Source organism: Protopterus annectens, chromosome 7.part0 (genome assembly GCF_019279795.1).
Source record: "Protopterus annectens isolate FY-2018-M chromosome 7.part0, PAN1.0, whole genome shotgun sequence".
NCBI lineage: Eukaryota > Metazoa > Chordata > Ceratodontiformes > Protopteridae > Protopterus > Protopterus annectens.
Genome location: NC_056739.1, coordinates 1133018365 through 1133036368, shown reverse-complemented (window position 1 = coordinate 1133036368; position 18004 = coordinate 1133018365). Strand labels below are relative to the sequence as shown.

Sequence of the window (18004 nt, the reverse complement as noted above, 5' to 3'; positions counted from 1 at the left end):
GGCATGAGTGACTGATAAAAATATTGTCCTTGACATCAGGGGACCAGGTCTTGTACTGTTTTCAGGAGATAATGTTCCCTCAGTACAACCTTATTCAAATCTTGTGGGTCTGTACACATGCTTATCTTAACAGGTTTTACAGTCACCAAGCTATTTACCATTGGTGTTGGCTCAGTCTGTTTCATTATTATGTAGGACCATTTATTCCATTAAGCCTTAACTTCCTAGCAGTATTTCTCGACTGCCAAGAGACTTTAAAAACTATTTTAATTTTACACATTTTCCATATCTTCTGTAAGATCTTTGCTGCTCTAGACACAATCACATTTCCCAGCATTAAATCATATTCAGGCAAAAGTTAAATTATTATTGTCATTTTTTTATACCTCAAAAAATTCTGTATCTCACCTGTTACTTATGCAAACTGACAAGCTCTCGGACTTCACTTCTGTATCTTAATTTCATTACATATGCACCATTAGATTCCTGTAAATCCTGGTTTCTACAGAAAAATGAATGAAGCACATAGGTATGGCAAATTCCTTTTCAAGCTAACAAAACTTCTGGAGCTTATTTTTTAATGCCAACTAAATCAGAATGTATTGGACACCATAACTGCGTCAAAACATGTCATATGAAGGAAAGCTGCAACCTGAACTTCTGCAACTATTGCTTCCAACTTTCTGCCAAGTTATCTTGAAGAAACAATAATGCTAGCAGTGAATAGTTGAATGGAAGGAGATAAAGAGTCATTAATTCAAGAATAACAGCAAACCCAAAAAAACTAGAAACGCACAGGCTGGAATCCGCAAATCCAAACCAAAGATTTATTGCAGGTAAAAACAAGTTAGCGCTTTCATCTGGTACACATAACCAGACTTTTTTAGACAACTGAAAAACACATACAGCCATATTTTTATACATCACACCCCACCTAAAATTGATTAGCACTGATAAAGCACCAACCAATAAGTCGTGAACAATGCAACCATTAAAATCCATACATATAAATGTAAATATAATTGTTTCTAAAACAAACATTGAATCCAATCTAACATAGCCCTAAATAATATGTATACTAAACAAGGATATAAATATATAATATATAAAATGATGTTAAAATGTTATTGTAGAATATCTACTTAAAATATCTATACTATGTACTGAATAATGAAACCCTGTCCAACAAAAAAGAGAAATGTATCTATCAAATACTTTTAATTTTAACTTACTTGTTATAGATACTAAATCATTTTTTTTAGATAAAGAGTCATCCCTTATTACTCAAAAGGAAATGGTGATATTTAATAAATCCAGGCATTTTTGCTGTATTAGAACTATTTCATCTGAAATTTGTTGTTTCTGTATCTTCATTTGAGTTGTGGGGTTTTATTCATTTCTGTTGTTTTCCCATTTTAAAGCTCATTTTATTAGATCATTCCTGATGGTTTGGTTTATTTTTATGTATGGGTATGTAGCTGTGGTCTAAAATTGCATTTTCCTGCCTTTAATTTAATTGTGGAATTTGGGTCCCTTCATATCATTTTCAAAACAGTTTTTCAGAACCGTTGCTTGTCTGCAGGGTGCGTCTTCCAACAAAAGTGCACCTGATGACCTATAGACTCTAATTTCACTGTGCATTGTTGTAGTTATTAAATCCTGACCATCGCAATTCTGAAGGCAAAGTATGCAATAGCAACTAAATGACTGGGTAGTGCAAACTGACTAAAACTCAAAGCTGTGCAGATTTCTAGAGTCCCACTATGACATCCTGTATTGTTGTTTACTTTTAAGTAATCATTAGTAGGCATCTACAACTACAGAACGACAAGTGTACACAAGATCTAGCAGGTAAACAACCATACCCTTTGCGAAATGGCAGCAGCTGCCTAAGCAACACAGAGTCATGTGACATCCTGCTTCCAGCTGACTTAGGGGATTCTTAAAGACACACTGCGTATACACTACATCCACTAGCAGCAGATTTTTAAGTGCTATCCTATTAAAGAATATGTACACATTGCAGAAATGTGTGTTTATGTTTACATAGTCTGCAGCCATTCTAAGCTGAACTGCCAATAGTTTCAGAAACAGGCAGCAATAATACTTCATTGTTTTGACAATGAATTGTCACATAGTCCACGCTGTGGTGCAGAGAGATAAAGCCCTGCCAGTACACAAGATGACCTGAGTTTGAAAAGTACCTTAAGCACCAAAAAATAGACAGAGGAAGATAAGAAAAATGGCTATGATCCCCCATACTTGGGGTACAGTGCGATGGTTCCCACTGCTGCTCCAGAGTTAGGGCAGAAAGCCCAAAGCCTGAAAAGATGAGGCCATTGCCAGGAAGGGCATGCACTGTAGCTCCTACAGTAAGTGATGGCATCCCTTGTCTATACATGTAAAGGAGAATGCATGCATGTATTGGCTAGAGGGGCATAAGTAATTCTTGCAGTAATGAAGCTGTGCATGTCAACAACAGGGGGAGGGGGGTTAAGGCCTACAGTACAAGCTCAACTCATGGATATCTGTATGATGGCTATACTCTGGCTAGCTCTCAAATGATTACATAGCTACAGTCGTTCATGCCCTGGACAGAATGAATGGACAACAGAGTTCTTATCTCTTTATGGAATGAATGGTCAGGCAGCACAGCAGGTTGGTGATCAATAGGCAAGAAGACAAAATTACATAGGAAAAAAACATGGTCACAATAAGTACAACTGTCCACAGATTTAAATGTGTCATTTGTCCCCTATATACAAGCTTGTTTTGGTCCAGTTTGATGTGTGCTGGCCCTTCGCACATCTACTGTGACCCAGTGTATACACATACATGGTCCCTACTGATAGGATGTACAAGTAAGATGGTTTCTACATGTGCTGCTATTAACAATGCAGATCTAATGACAGGACTGTAGAGCCCTTGTTAGCCTCTCTGTGTTTAGTATCACATGTTGTATGACTGCAGCATGTCAGAGTGTGTGTGTGTGTGTGTGTGTGTGTGTGTGTGTGTGTGTGTGTGTGTGTGTGTGTGTGTGTGTGTGTGTGTGTGTGTGTGTGTGTGCATACATCTGTGGGTGTGTTCTTGAAGGCTGTCCTGAAGTTCTCGCATGTGCTGTGTATGTGCTCTCCATGACAACCACTCCTTCTTCTTATTGCCCATTAGGTTATGCTGTTTTATGCAGTCTCTGGTCCTTCCCAAGTAACACTGCTGCTGCTGGTTACTACCGTTCCCCTCCTCCCTGCTGGCTGCACTATAGCCTGGTGACAGTATAGGGCTTATGAAATGTTTCATTTTTTACAGTTCTTACTTCTGTCTGATACATTAATCCACTTACTAAAGTGCACTGAGAAGCCAAAATGCTCCCTGCATTAGTATATTTGGCTACTTACAGATGCAGATACATGATGTATCTCAGTTACACATTTTCTGAATACAGAAATATGGGGCAATGGCATGTTTGAAATAGAGGGGCTCTGCAAACTGAAGTTTAAATGCCAGGTTCAGAAATCTGAATCTTCTCTCAAAACTTGCTTCTCTAAACTTCACCGACTCTTCCCTATCCTGATTCTCCAGCTGCCGCTCTAACAGTCTTCAGGCTGTAAATGGCAAACTACCTTTTCCCCCCTTCCTATCTGTTCAAACAGGGGTGTCCTAAGGCTCCATCCTTGGACCCTTACTTTTCAATATCTTTATTAACAACCTCTACTCTTCTTGCCCAAACTCTACATTATTCAATATGCTGATGATTCTACTATCATTTCTTGCTCTGACAACATCTCTCATCTCCATACCCTCACCCAACAGTCCCTCCATTCAGTTGAAAGATGGCTTACTTCTAATCAACTCTTACTGAACCCCAAGAAAACTAAGCTCTTCCTTTACCTCCCTACAACCATTCAGTTTCATAAAGCAACCTTCTCTGTCTCTGCACTTGACAATACAGTCACCTCTATTGAACCTCATACCAAACTCCTTAGAGTTACTATGGATGACCATCCAAAATTCGATCACCGCATTCAGCTATGCATTAAAAAGACCAATCAAAAACTTGGACTCCTATATAGGCACAAAAATGTTCTCACTGAATCCTCTAGACATTCCCTTGCTCAAGCTTACCTACTCCCCACGTTACACTATGCAGCCCCTATTTTTACAAACCTTCAATCTAATCTCCTGGATAAACTAGAAAGCACCTATAATAAAATAGCAAGATTTGCTTCTAACCTGCCTTATCGTACTCAATCACTGTACAGCCCTAAAATGTCTGCAATGGCTTGAATTCCAGCACCAGATTCTATTACCCCAGCTTGTCACAGCTCATTCAGTCTTACATGACCCATCCTTCTGTCCCTCTCTCTCTACCCTTATTCAGCCTTACATCCCCAACTGTACTCTCACCAGAACCTACTGCACATCTATAAGCCCAATAAAAACACTGGCAAACTACTGTATTGCTACTCTGTCACTAATGCTTGGAACAAACTTCCTTCAAATGTCAGATCTATCACTATCACCATCTCCTTCAAAATGGCATTAAAAGATACCTTCCATTTGGCATGGTTATGTCTCTGTTCTGAACCAGCATAACCTTACCTTCCTGTCATCTCTTCTCTCCTACTGCCCCCCCCCCCAGTTGCACCTTTAAATAACAAGAACTCTGTCATCTTATAGCCTTTCTCAGTAATTGTCTGCACTCTAATTATTTATCAGTATAGTAAACAATCTCATCTTCACATCTCAGAACTTAAGAATATATTACATGTAATTGATACTTGCATACCTTTTCTGAAAAAAAATACCTTCTATAAATATGTTCATTACTTTGCTGTAAGCTGTCTGATGATTTTGTACCACTGTTCTATTTATATATATTCCATTTGTTAATTTTCCTACCCAGTTGGACTTACCCTGTTAACAAATGTCAAATAAATAAAAAATCTGTTTGCATACATATCTGTGCACTTAAGAAGATAAAGCACTTTTGTTATAGAGGCTGATAACACAAAAATTGCTGTATTATTTATAAAAATTACCTGGAATAAGTGTATCACTGCGACAGTCATACAGCATGCCAAGTCTAAAGGGTCGTCCAAGAGTGGCCAGTTCAATTGTTTCACTGTTTGCCTCACACATTCTTCTGCAGTTATATTATCAAGCTGAAAGATGTTCTTTTAAAATAAATGAAAAATATGTTACTTTTCTGTATGCCATATGCCCATTAAGACAATTCTAATTTGTTTACTCCTTCTAACACATACAAACACATACACATACATAAAGCATATGATGTCTAGAAAGGATAAAGTAATGCCTTATTTATAAACCACTATCATATTTATAATCATCATTATTATTAAAGAGGTAAGGAAGTCCAGGCTATATGCAAATGGTGTTAGAGTTGACCAGTTATCAGTTATTAGCTAGTTTATCTGATTTCAGTGAACATTTGTAAGTTTCCTGTTACTTCTGATTGGGGCTACAAAACTGTCATTGTGCAGAACTAAAGGATAAGTGTGTCGGCAACAAGTGATTATGTGGCAGGTTTAGAACATGGAGTCATTAGGTCAGATACTCCTGTGAAGTCCTGGACATCTACTAAACTGAAATACCATAGGGAGGTTCTACCCTTTATCTAGCAGCTGAGTGGTGAAGGGAAACTAATATCTGTATGATTACTCTATGAATGGGCAGATTTCAGATGAGTTATAACTTATAGCCCTGCCTTCTTTCAGTTTTTTAGGGGAGGCACAGTTCCCCTTCACAATTAAGAATGTTTCAATGGCTGTCTTTATGACTAAATGGTATTGTCAAGGTCGTGTCTTTAATCCAAGAAGAGTTATTATTGCTTCACATCAAGCACTGGGGTAAATCTGCAGGGAGGTATAACAGGTGACATGATTAGGGGAGTAGTGAAGTGCTGGTGCCCGTAACATAATCATTTTCTACTTTAATTTGGTAAATACACGTTTTGTTCATTTCATAAAATATTAGGAAATTAAAACTGCATGCAAATTATGTTTTTTGTTAAACTGTTTTTTTTTTCATGCTTTTTGTGTAATTTCCCTCTACTTGTTGTAATACCCTGCATGTTGCATATGATTAGCTTTTCCATATAAACAATGCAGTATGCAAACCAAATGTTTTAAGGGTATCCTCATAGACTCATAAGTTTAGAGACTGATTCTAGGTAACAAGTCACCAAGACATTTAAGAGTTTAATCAAATAAGCCCCTTAAATGACTATGTATTCACGCCACTTGTCTAGAAATGTTACGTAGTTGAACACATGCAACAAGTTGTGAATGCCTTCCAGTTATCAAGATTAGCTTTAAAAGCATTGAAGGTACTGCTTTACTTGACATGTAGAGGGGCTCTTGTTCCAAAGGTGGAATGCACAAGGTTAGGTTAGGTTAGATTAGGTTAGGTATCCATCTTGTCAGTTAGTCTTATTTATTTACTTACTGATGTAGTTAAAATCCTAGATGCAAGTTTTAAGGAGGTTGAATAAGTCATATTAAACTGCTGACTACAATTTAGCAAGCAGATGTTACTGTTTATGCAACACACGGCTCACTAAGTGCTTCGGTTCTGACCACAAATGCAATATTGGCATTTGGATGTTGGTAATATACTGCACTGAAGACCAATCAGCATCTATTGATCGCACACCCTAGTACTTTACACCTGGGTCTGCTGCTTCTTTCGCTCCATCCTAGCTACACTACTGACTATTTTCATGCTGTATATTTATGTGGTTTCTTTTTAATCATTTTCATTCACTCAAACATTATACAAATTGCTCAATTCCTGTCTTCCCTTAAATTTCATTCCTCTTCTTGAACATTACTGTATGGACTGTTATTCCATACACAATGGGTTTTCTACCTCATGCCTGTTGAGTTTCACAATAGACTTTGACTCTCCATCAACCCAAACAGAATAAAGCATACACTGGAAAATGAACAACTGAATGAATATGATGGAGGATGTGCTTTACATACTAGCACAAAAATGTGTTTTTCAGACCTATGTACGTTTGTGTTTTTTACTATACTCAGTGTTAACTTTAGGGTGGTAAACTGTATGAAAGAAAAGCAAATGTTTCTGCTCCTCGTATTACTGCCAAACATGCCTCTGACAGAAAATGTGGTTGCCTATGCTATGGTATCAAAATGTTAGGTCCAAAGCTTCGAATTTTCGGCTAGGATGTCTTGCAGTAAAAAAAATTCCTATTGGTTGCAGAGGGAGAATTTCTTTTACTGACAATTAAAATTTCTTTTGTTACATACAGACTGAATTCTTTATATCTACAGATATTTTTCTTCACTCTGACACCATGTAGCTTTTGGATGTTTGCCAAAATGGTCAGTATAGAACACAGATACTAGAAATGAGTTTTCTAACCTCTGTGAAGTTTTAACACAAACTGTTTCCCAAAACGAATGTGTACTATGTAATATGTAACTTCCTGTAGCAAGATTTAAGCATATTAAAAATTGCCACATCACCAACTTAGCCTGTGAGAATCTATTAAGCTGGTTAGGTATTAGCTGAGATGAGGATACAAAATCTGAGTACTTTTTTTTTTATTGTGGTTTTCAAGTGTGGGATGGAGAAGGAGAAATACTCTAGGGTACTGAAATCTTGGACTATATTCATTCTGCTACACCTGTTCATTCAGTTCGGCTACTACAAAGTTCTGCTGTACGTAAACAAATCTCAATAAATAAATATCACAATCTTCAGGATTTCAACACACACCCTAGAGAGGATTCCAGGCCTATTTTCAATTGATTTGGTATTAAAAAGCACAGCCACAAACAGAGTTTATTCTAACAAATTTATAAAGTTTCCCAAAGCTTTACATTTATCTTATATTCTACTTCCCTGATGCTCTACTAAATCTGCTTTTGAATTCACACAGATAAACAGACACCTTTAGGTACTGACCAGGACTAGCTGGTTGACTGTTTTTCTCTTCTTACAGCTTTCTCCAAGTCCTGGTCCATAGCCCCCACCCCCCCACTTTTCTTGTTTTCATAACATAATTCTAGTGTAAGTTTCCTAGCCCTGTCAAACCTGTTTTCTCACAGCTTTTTCCAAGCCCTATCTCTTAGCCCCCCCTTCTCTCGGTCTCTTAACATAATCTTATTGTAAGCTTCCCAGCGCTGTCAATCCTGTCTATTCCCTCCCTCTTCTTCTTGAGAGTTTACTTATTCCTTCCCTGATCTGCGGCACCATCTTTAAATACTGAAAACCTCTGCCTGACTACACTCGGTTTCTGTCTGTCCCACGGGGATCCCTCAGTAATGTCCACAACTGTAAGTACCATATGAACTTATGAGTATACTTGCATATTGAATCAAAAAAAGTGATGTAGAAAGGCACCATCTTTTGACTTAGCTTTTCTGCCCTTGCTTCATAGGAATCCCCAGTAGTGTACTTGCTTACACTATATTTCATTCTTTTTTAATTAGTCCTCTATTGAGTCATAATTTACTGCATGTCCCTTTCTAAACCCCCTGCCATAACTACATTATTTTCCTACTTCTCAGTGAACTGCAGCCCTCCATTGGTGCATAAATATAAACAAACAGAAAGGTAACATTCAAGCCAAAATGATAGGCTGCCCTATTTCTGTAGTTGCTAACCTTCTCACTGATTGTTTTATGTTTGGCGACTGCTGCTGCTCCCAGAAGGTGTAACCTGCCTTCTGACTGATTGTTTTATGATTGGCAACTGCTGCTCCTCCCAGAAGGTGTAACCCATCTTCTCACTGATTGTTTTATGTTTCGCGACTGCTGCTCCTCCCGGAAGGTGTAACTCGCCTTCTCACTGACTGTTTTATGCTTGGCAACTGCTGCTCCTCCTGAAAGGTGTAACCCACCTTCTCACTGATTGTTTTATGTTTGGCTACTGCTGCTCCTCCCAGAAGGTGTAACCCGCCTTCGCTCTGAATGTTTTATGTTTGGTGACTGCTGCTTCTCCCGGAAGGTGTAACCTACCTTCTCACTGATTGTTTTATGTTTGGCGACTGCTGTTCCTCCCAGAAGGTGTAACCTGCCTTCTCACTGATTGTTTTATGTTTGGTGACTGCTGCTCCTCCTGGATGGTGTAACCCAACTTCTCACCTATTGTTTTATGTTTGGCATCTGCTGCTCCTCCTGGAAGGTGTAACCCACCTTCTCACTGATTGTTTTATGTTTGGTGACTGCTGTTCCTCCCAGAAAGTGTAACCCACCTTCTCACTGATTGTTTTATGTTTGGCAGCTGCTGCTTCTCCTGGAAGGTGTAACCCACCTTCTCACTGGTTGTTTAATGTTTGGTGACTGCTGCTCCTCCCGGAAGGTGTAACCCACCTTCTCACAAAATGTTTTATGTTTGGCGACTGCTGCTCCACCAGGAAGGTGTAACTCACCTTCTCACTGATTGTTTTATGTTTGGTGACTGCTGCTGCTCCAGGAAGGTGTAAACCGCCTTTTCAGTGAATGTTTTATGTTTGGCAACTGCTGCTCCTCCCGGAAGGTGTAACTCACCTTCTCACTGATTGTTTTATGGTTGGCAACTACTGCTCCTCCCAGAAGGTGTAACCCACCGTCTCACTGATTGTTTTATGTTTAGCGACTGCTGCTCCTCCCAGAAGGTGTAACCCACTCCGTTCGCCCTTTGGGCTTATTCATCTCCCCTACCCTGCTCCCAAATTCCACCCGCCCTCACTACCTGTACTTTTATACATCCCCAGACTCCTCCCCACCCAACACCTCTCCAATCACAATACACCTAAGCCAAGCCCCAACCAACATCATCCCAAACATCCACCTCTTCTACAATGCTCTACATATCATCTCTCCCTGTAACCCCATTTGACCTACTAATCTCTTTCTCTCTTCTCTTACCTATCTCACACTTTTTCCCAACCCTTGTTATAACTCTCACACACACTCCACTACATCTTACCACCAACCTTACTTTCCATCCTACTCATCCATCTCACATGAACTCTTTACCTCTAACCCAATCAATTTTTTCAAACCAAAACTGCTCCCAACCCAACCCTCTCTGTACTCCCCTCTTAAAGGTGGTACCAGAAAATCACTACTTTCACACAACTCAAGCTACTCTTGCCCAGCATACTCCCTCACTCTTCTACTCCACCACATCTCTCTCTCACTAGCCAGCGACATCCACCCCAACCCTGGACCCATCCCTAACATTAATCTCACCAAACTCTCCATTCAACCCACAAACTCAAAGTCCATTCACCTTACAACACTTAATGCACAAAGCCTAAAAAAAAAAGCTCCTTAACCTCCATGCCTGGCTCTGCAATAGCCACTCTGACATTACTGCCATTTCTGAAACCTGGCTGAAAACCTATATAAAAGATAGCGAAATCCTACCACTAGATTTCCAAATCATTCACAATGACACAGCCCACAAAAAAGGAGGTGAAGTAGCAATAATCTACCCCACCTTCCATACCATAACTCCCTACTCCAATAAAATACCAACCTTTGCCAACGCTGAAATTAAAATAGGTTTACTAAACCTAAACAACTACAAGTCCATATGTATCGCTTCCCTCTATATTCCCCCTGGTGATAATATCAAAACTCTTGAAAACATCCTGTCCTGGTTCTCCTCCAATATAAAAATGAAACCTGTATACTTGGTGATACCAACATCAATTGGAATACTATTATCTCTGAAGCCCCGTTCCACACAATCAGCCTGTACAACTTCTCCCAACTAATACAATCTCCAACCAGACCAAATAACGATGGCATCTCTGGTACCATCATTGACTGGATCCCAACAACTCACCCAAACCTTATCACCAAAGCCGGAATATTACCTGATCCTCTCAGCAATCACCTGCCAGCCTTCGCTGACCGTCTCCCATCACCACTGCATAAATAACACCACTACATCCAAACCTGCAACCTCTCCTCTTTCAACCCTCTACCTTTCTCCAAATGCTTAAAAACCCTTCCACTAGATGATGCCATTTCTTACTTTAACCACTCATTCCTAACCCTTCTCAGTCAGCAGGCCTCCCCTCGAACCAAATGCATCAAAACCAATTCCTGTCCATGGTTATCAAAAGATACTAAACTAGCCTTGCACCAAAGGGACAAAAAAATGGAAACAATATCAAAAACATAAAAACCCTAACACCCTTCTAGAGTGTAAGCAACTACAAAACTCAGCAAAAAACTAATAAAGACTGCAAAGTCCACTACTCCAAACTCCAGTCCTTGCACTCAACAAATCCCAAAAAATTCTGGGACTCCATCTCATCCATGCTGCATGCTGGTAACAAAGAAAACCCCTGCCCAGACTCCAACCTCTCCAACCTTGAAACAGCCAGCCAGTGCAACTCATTCTTCATAGACTGCATAGCTAAACTATCAGCCTACTTCTCACTCCCCCTCCTCCACCACCACCCCCTCCTGCCCCAATCAGCACCCCAATCATCAACCTTCCTCCACATCCTTCTGCCCCAAACCCATCCCCACAAGCACTACAGAAAGACTTCTCCTCAAACTCAAGCCCTGTTGCAATGCACCCGACAACCTTCCATTCAACTTCCTCAAACAATCTGCAGACAGCATTGCCTATGCCATCTCTATTTTTATAAATAGATCCATACAAGAATCATACATCCCTTCTATCTGGTGCCATGCTTGCATCATCCCCCTCCACAAAGGTGGCAAAAATACTGATACCACCAACTTCAGGCCTATTGCCATCCTTTCCCCTCTTTCTAAAATACTAGAGAAAACAATACAAGCACAACTCATGACACACCTAACACTAAACAATCTCCTCTCCCCTACCCAACACGGTTTCCTCCCTGGCCACAGCACCATGACTCCCCTTCTTTCCTTTCTTGAAACCATAAACCTCGAATGCAACTCAGGCAAGTTCATATCCACACTATTCCTAGATCGGTCAAACAACTTTAACATCATCTCACATGCCCTACTTATATCCCAACTCTCCACCCTACACCTCTCTCCCAAATAAGAACACAAGCAGATATGTGACCCGGAATAAATGAGCATAGCTCAATCACCTCAGTACTAAAAATTGCAAGCACTACATAGAAACAAAATTGTGTGAGTCATGCTGTACTCAATGTTGCTCATAGTAATTAGGTAACATACAGTTTAAACAGATTTATACTTGACAAAATGTTTTTCTATAATGTTTTAAAGAATTTATGCATAAAAATATATATTATAGAACAGTTTGCTTATATGGTATTAATATATACAAAGACATGCAGTATTAATTAATTATTTATTTATTCATTTATTTATTAATGTATTTTAAATTATGCACATTTATAAGATAGTATATTTATTATTTTTTACACAAAATGTATTTAGTCTCTGAATGTACCCCTCATATGAGAGTTATGTATAATGCACATCTTATTTAAGCACTTGATTTCATAATTTTCATCATCAATTGTATTTTCTTAGGAAAAAGTAATATAGTATGTTATTAACAGCAGCAGCATGAGCTAATTGATTAATTATGTTTTAATTGAAGTGATTTAGATAGTATAAAAGGAAGTGATGTCATGATTTTCAAATTGTCTGATGAAGTTTAGCAAAGCTTAAACTAAGCGCTTACATGAATTTATGTGGATTATGTGTTATTTTATTTTAAGTAATAAAGTGTGTGGTTTGGTGTACAACTCAAGGAATCATTTGTCCAGCTTGGTGGCTCCTTGTTCATTGTGCGTTTGCTCCGGTAGTTTGTCCAGTCTTCGTTTCCGTTGGTATAACTTCTAAGATTGTTTTAAATCCTGCATAACTTTACCCTTATCCTGAATGGTCTTAAATATTTCTGCCGCAGCAGTGCCAAATAGATTCTGGTTGTCTAATGGTGAATCCAATACAATAACTTGGCCTTGATGTCTTCAGGCAGAGCCTGGAGACATAACTGTTAATACCTCCTCATTACAGATCCAGATGCAGATGCCCTATAGGAGGCATCAATGGAATCATAACTGCATTTAATAGAATGATGAGCCACCTGAGAAGCAGACCTCAAAAGGGAAATGGCAGAAGTCTTACTCTCTGAATCGGCATATCATTCAGAATGCCCCCAGGTTGAGAAAGAAGAACCAGGATGTACCTACTCATACGGGTCTGGTAATTAATAGCACTGAAGGCTAAGGTAGCAGAGGTATGTACTTTGTTACCATACTTGTCCAAGGCACCGCTGTTCTTATCAGAAGGTAAATGCTTAGAAGAAGACAGTGTCTACAGAAATAGCAGGATCAAAGGATGGGCTTTTACATAAAAACTGCTGACTTAAGGAACTTTATAGAACCTGTTGTTTCTTGGGGGCAGGTGACTGAGAGTCAGGGGCCTGAGAAGCTGCAGTGAAGACATCCAGGAGGGCAGCCTGCACAGGAGGGACTACAGAAGGCTGAGGAGAATCGATTTGCAAGAGTCCATAGTGTTTGAACATCAGAAACCAGGGAACAGTCCATCATACAAACTACTGTATCCCTAAAAGACAATTACTCCATAGGAGAGTCATGAGAAAGTGAATCATCTTCCGCAGACCCCAGGGCATGTGGAGAGTGAATCTGAAAGGAGTAAGTCAATGAATCCTCAGCAGTCGAACTTTTCATTACAGGGCATTTGGAAGGAATGGAAGATCAAGGAACAAAAGCAGTAGAAGATAATCCTAGAGGGGATTAAGAGCCATAAGACCATTGAAAACCCCCTAAGTAAAATCCCACCATTCTTTAAGTGGATCCTTAAGTACAGAGGTCGCATACTTAGACTTCTGCTTCTTTTTCAAAGAAACATCCATTTTAACAGGTCTAGGAGGTTCAGACCCCTGCCTACATTCAATGAGGGTATTCCACTTGGCCCCTTCAAAATAATAACCTGTGGTTCCCCTTCCACAATTGTACCAGGTGTAGACACAGCCCAAAGTGGATGTACAGGTAGACAGCTTCATGCTTGCCTCCAACTTGGTCACAGCACTGGACTATCCTTGGATTTAATCCAACTCAATGGAGATGTCTGGTGGCAGCTGGACAGTAGCAGGATTAGTTCACACCTTTTTTTTCTTTCTGCAGATGAACATTAGGGGTGGCCATATTTGACCATGGTACCTAGAGCCAAAAGCTTCAATGGTTGGTTCTCCAAGTAAGCGGAAAGAGACAACAGATGATGGCAGAGAGTCTTACGGACAAACAACTGACAAATCGCATACTGAGTATGGTCGTGGGTAACACCCAAAGAAAAAGGCACTGTTCATACCTATCTTTATGGGGATTCTGCTTCCCATTCTCACATTTTCCCTTCCTGGATGACATGTAAACGAAGGTAATAGTTTGAAAAAAGAAAGGAAGAGATTCCAACAGGGCATTCATATATAGAAGGCTCGGTAGTGGAACCAACTTGGGGAAAGGTTTGCAGACCAAATTCAGATGTAGCATTCTGACTGGAGGCAAAGAAGTTCTGAGGATTAAGTGCTCATACATCACATATGTACCTTATGCCTTGTACATAGAACATATGTTTGATGTACGGCACCTAGAAAATGTAAAGACTTTGGTATGCAGGCTGGGCATTTGGCTATCCTCATCAGGATATCTCAGGAGTAAAAAATACCACAGCAGTGATAAGGAAGGACATCCGATTTGACCACTATCTAAAAACAAGGCAGTATGACCAGATCATTTTGTTGTTGCCCTTAGTCAAAAATACTAAGTTTTGTTTCAGAAAATTGCTAAAATCAAAGTTTTCATAAAATTTTTAAATGATGAAAGAAGTTGCCAAATCTTGTACCTGATAATTCAGAAAATAATTAGGCCAGTTAGGCCATGACTCAAGAACCACATTTTTGTAGTACAAGAAAGTTTGGGCTTTACAGAAGGTAATGTGCTCTTTACGGTTCAGAGACATTAAGCCTCAGAACAGCACATGAGAGAGGTACAGTTTACTGGGCTTTTAATACGTCAGGTCACCAGCAAAGCGGATTTGCAAATAACCCCTCCCCTATTTCAACTTCTGCATCACTCTGGAAGCTGGTGACACACTTAGCTGAGGAGGTAGGACATCAGCTGCAAGCTAAAGTATTCTGGCATTCACTTCCTGAATCAAGTTCCAGTGGCTTTACTAAGTAAAGATTTTGGACTGAAGAGGTATGAGTGAGCGGCAAAAGGTGGCGAACTGTTGAGATAGGTCCTGCCCTGCCATCTACAGTACAGCATGACATATGTCATCAAACCTTCTGTCTACTATAGCAGTGCTCCTTGGGTAGTACAGGTTTAAGCAGGGTTTAATGCTGCACAGTAACCTTCCTTTGCCCTAGCAATATTACAATGAAATATAAATTAGACTTTTTTTCCATTGACTCTGTCATTTGTACAACCTAGTATTTTGCACAAATTATTGTGCAGTAGGATACTATAAAATGTACAAGCTGGGGACAGAAAAATAATAGATAGGATAGTAATAGTAGAAAGTCACCATCTTTTGACTTAGCTTTTCTGCCTTGCTTCATAGGAATCCCCAGTAGTTTGCTCGCATTCCCCTCAGCAAAATTACATCCTGTGTCTTGGCCAACCTCCATTCAACCCAAGACTGTCTCGTTGCCCTGCACTGTGAGACCCTGTGTCAGTGGAACACTAAAGTGCTTTCAGCTACACTAGTGTATGTTAGAGTTGTATTTAATCTGTCCTCCAAACTGAAGACTGTTTCCCCTTTCACTGTACGCATGCACACTACTGGTCCCCCCCCCCCCCATTTCTCTCTTCCTATGGTACTCCTAGATCAATTACTTAAAACTACTTTCTCTTGGAAAAAGTTTACTTATGTACCTGCAGCCCATACTTCTTTTGTTTTTCCCTGCAAAAGTGGTAGTCCTTTTCACCACTCTGTACTAGATTAGTAGCATAACATTTGTAGTTATTAGGTAAATACTGCACCACACTGACCTGCAATTAACTTAGCTTGGTTTTCCTGTTTTCTTTTTAGCAACTGGCTTAGTCCAGTTTTTCTGACTCTCAACCTTGCGTTACTTTGTGTCTATCCCTTCCCCAACCTTGAACCTGCACCCCCCACCCACTTCTGCTTAATTACAGAGGTATCAAGTTTTTGTACATTTAAGTGTATCTAGGTGTTTCCCTCATTGCTGCAAAGTTAAAGAATAACCCCCTGCTAACCTGAAGATGCCCCTGAAGCTGACTCCTTGCCTGGCTTCATAAAGCTTGTACTAAGTTTTTGTACTTTTATATTGCAAAATACCTTTTTCTACCTTTCTGTAGTGCCTATAACTGCTTGTTAACCCTCCGGTGTGAGATTGAGTAGCCTACCGCAGACCCAAAGCTACTTCCTCCCTCCACCCTTTTGACCCTTCATCCTATATCTTATCCCTTTGAAATAGCTTCTTGCCTATCCCCCCAGCTGCTATTACTCCCCTGACCACTAGGTGGCAATTTTTACCTACACTATATTCTAGCATTAAAACTAACTATCCCTCAGGTCCTACACCCATTCTTTGGCATTTCAGTACAATTCTAATCCTCCTCTCTGCACATGAGAACCTCACTCTCGCTTTACTAAATCATCTACATGTATCTGATAAGCTTATATACTCTGCTCCCCAGTTTTTACTTTAGTTACTTCTGTATTATGCCAAACACAAAAGGCAGCTGATTGTCTTTTGGCTGAACTTACCTTAATGCTCTTGCCCGCTCCGTTCACCCTGCGGGCTCCCCTACCCTACCCCCAATTCCAACTCACCCCAGGGCACCTATCCTTATACTGCTAGTAGCCACACCCCCACCCCACATCACCCAATAGCTTGACATATCTCGTTACATACTCAACCATCTGTTACTAATTTACTCACACCTTCCACTATCTATACTTTCCTCATTAAACAAACTCACCTCATATTTGCCCTTCTATAACCCCTTATTTTCTCATTACTTACATTCCCACATTTTCTCATTATGTTAACCCCTGGCTTACTAAAACTCTCTAATTTCCTCCTCTTGCCCATAATTCTTTCCACTCTACTTCTATCTCATAGCCTCACAGGCTATGAATTCCTAAGCTCCTTTCAATTTCAACACTCCTTTAAACAAACTTCCCCTTTGTATCTATCAGCCTCACAAACCCACAGTAACATTACATCCTCATCAGTCTACTTTCTCCTACAGTTTCACAGATTAAACCATATTAAGTATTTCCAAACCAGAAAAATAGACCCTATTTCATGTAAACTAGCAAAACTTCCACACAATCCTCAGTACCTACTACTACACGGCGACATTCACCCAAACCCAGGGCCTGGTAATACCTTCCCTGACTCCCATTCTTAATTCATCTCTATTTTCCATACCCTCTCTTCTTCCTTGAACTCTCTTCTCATTGCCCACCTCAATATTTGTAGTTTAAATAACAACATTAGCCAACTTCATGCCCTACTAGACTTACATTCCTTTGACATCCTATGTCTCACAAAAACCTGGCTCAAACCATATACTAAAAACAATGATATCATCCCTCCAGGTTATAACATCCTTAGAACTGACCATCCTAACAAAAAGGGTGTGGGGGGTAGCGATATTGTTTAAATCTGAACTACAGGTAACCTCACTAAACACTCAACCTCCCTCACCTAGCAATGCTGAAATCTTGATATCTAAGCTCCAAATTAATGCTAATAAATTTATATACATCATTTGCTCTTACATCCCCCCAGGCAACAACATAATTACTCTTGAAAATTACCTTAACTGGCTTTCTACATCATTCCCACAAGAAACTATTTTCCTTGGAGACTTTAATATTGACTGGAACTGTGGTACTTCTGACAAACCTACATCTCACATTAATCTCTATGGCTTCTATCAAACTATCACCGACCCTACCAGAACCCATAAACCCAGCAACAAACAAACTACCTTGGACTGGATACTAGTCAACAGTAACACCCAATCTTACAA

At 39.7% G+C, this 18004-nt stretch overlaps 1 protein-coding gene across 2 annotated transcripts in view; it reads right to left on the bottom strand.

Moving 5' to 3' along the window:
- Nucleotides 1-18004, bottom strand: part of LOC122806904 — a 145515-nt gene that overhangs the window by 30914 nt on the left and 96597 nt on the right. For both annotated transcript variants that reach the window (XM_044077711.1, XM_044077710.1), the window contains exon 2: nt 5040-5174. In XM_044077711.1, coding sequence (XP_043933646.1) covers nt 5040-5139 — 100 coding nt within the window. In that variant the 5' untranslated portion in view covers nt 5140-5174. The remainder of the gene's footprint in view (nt 1-5039; nt 5175-18004) is intronic.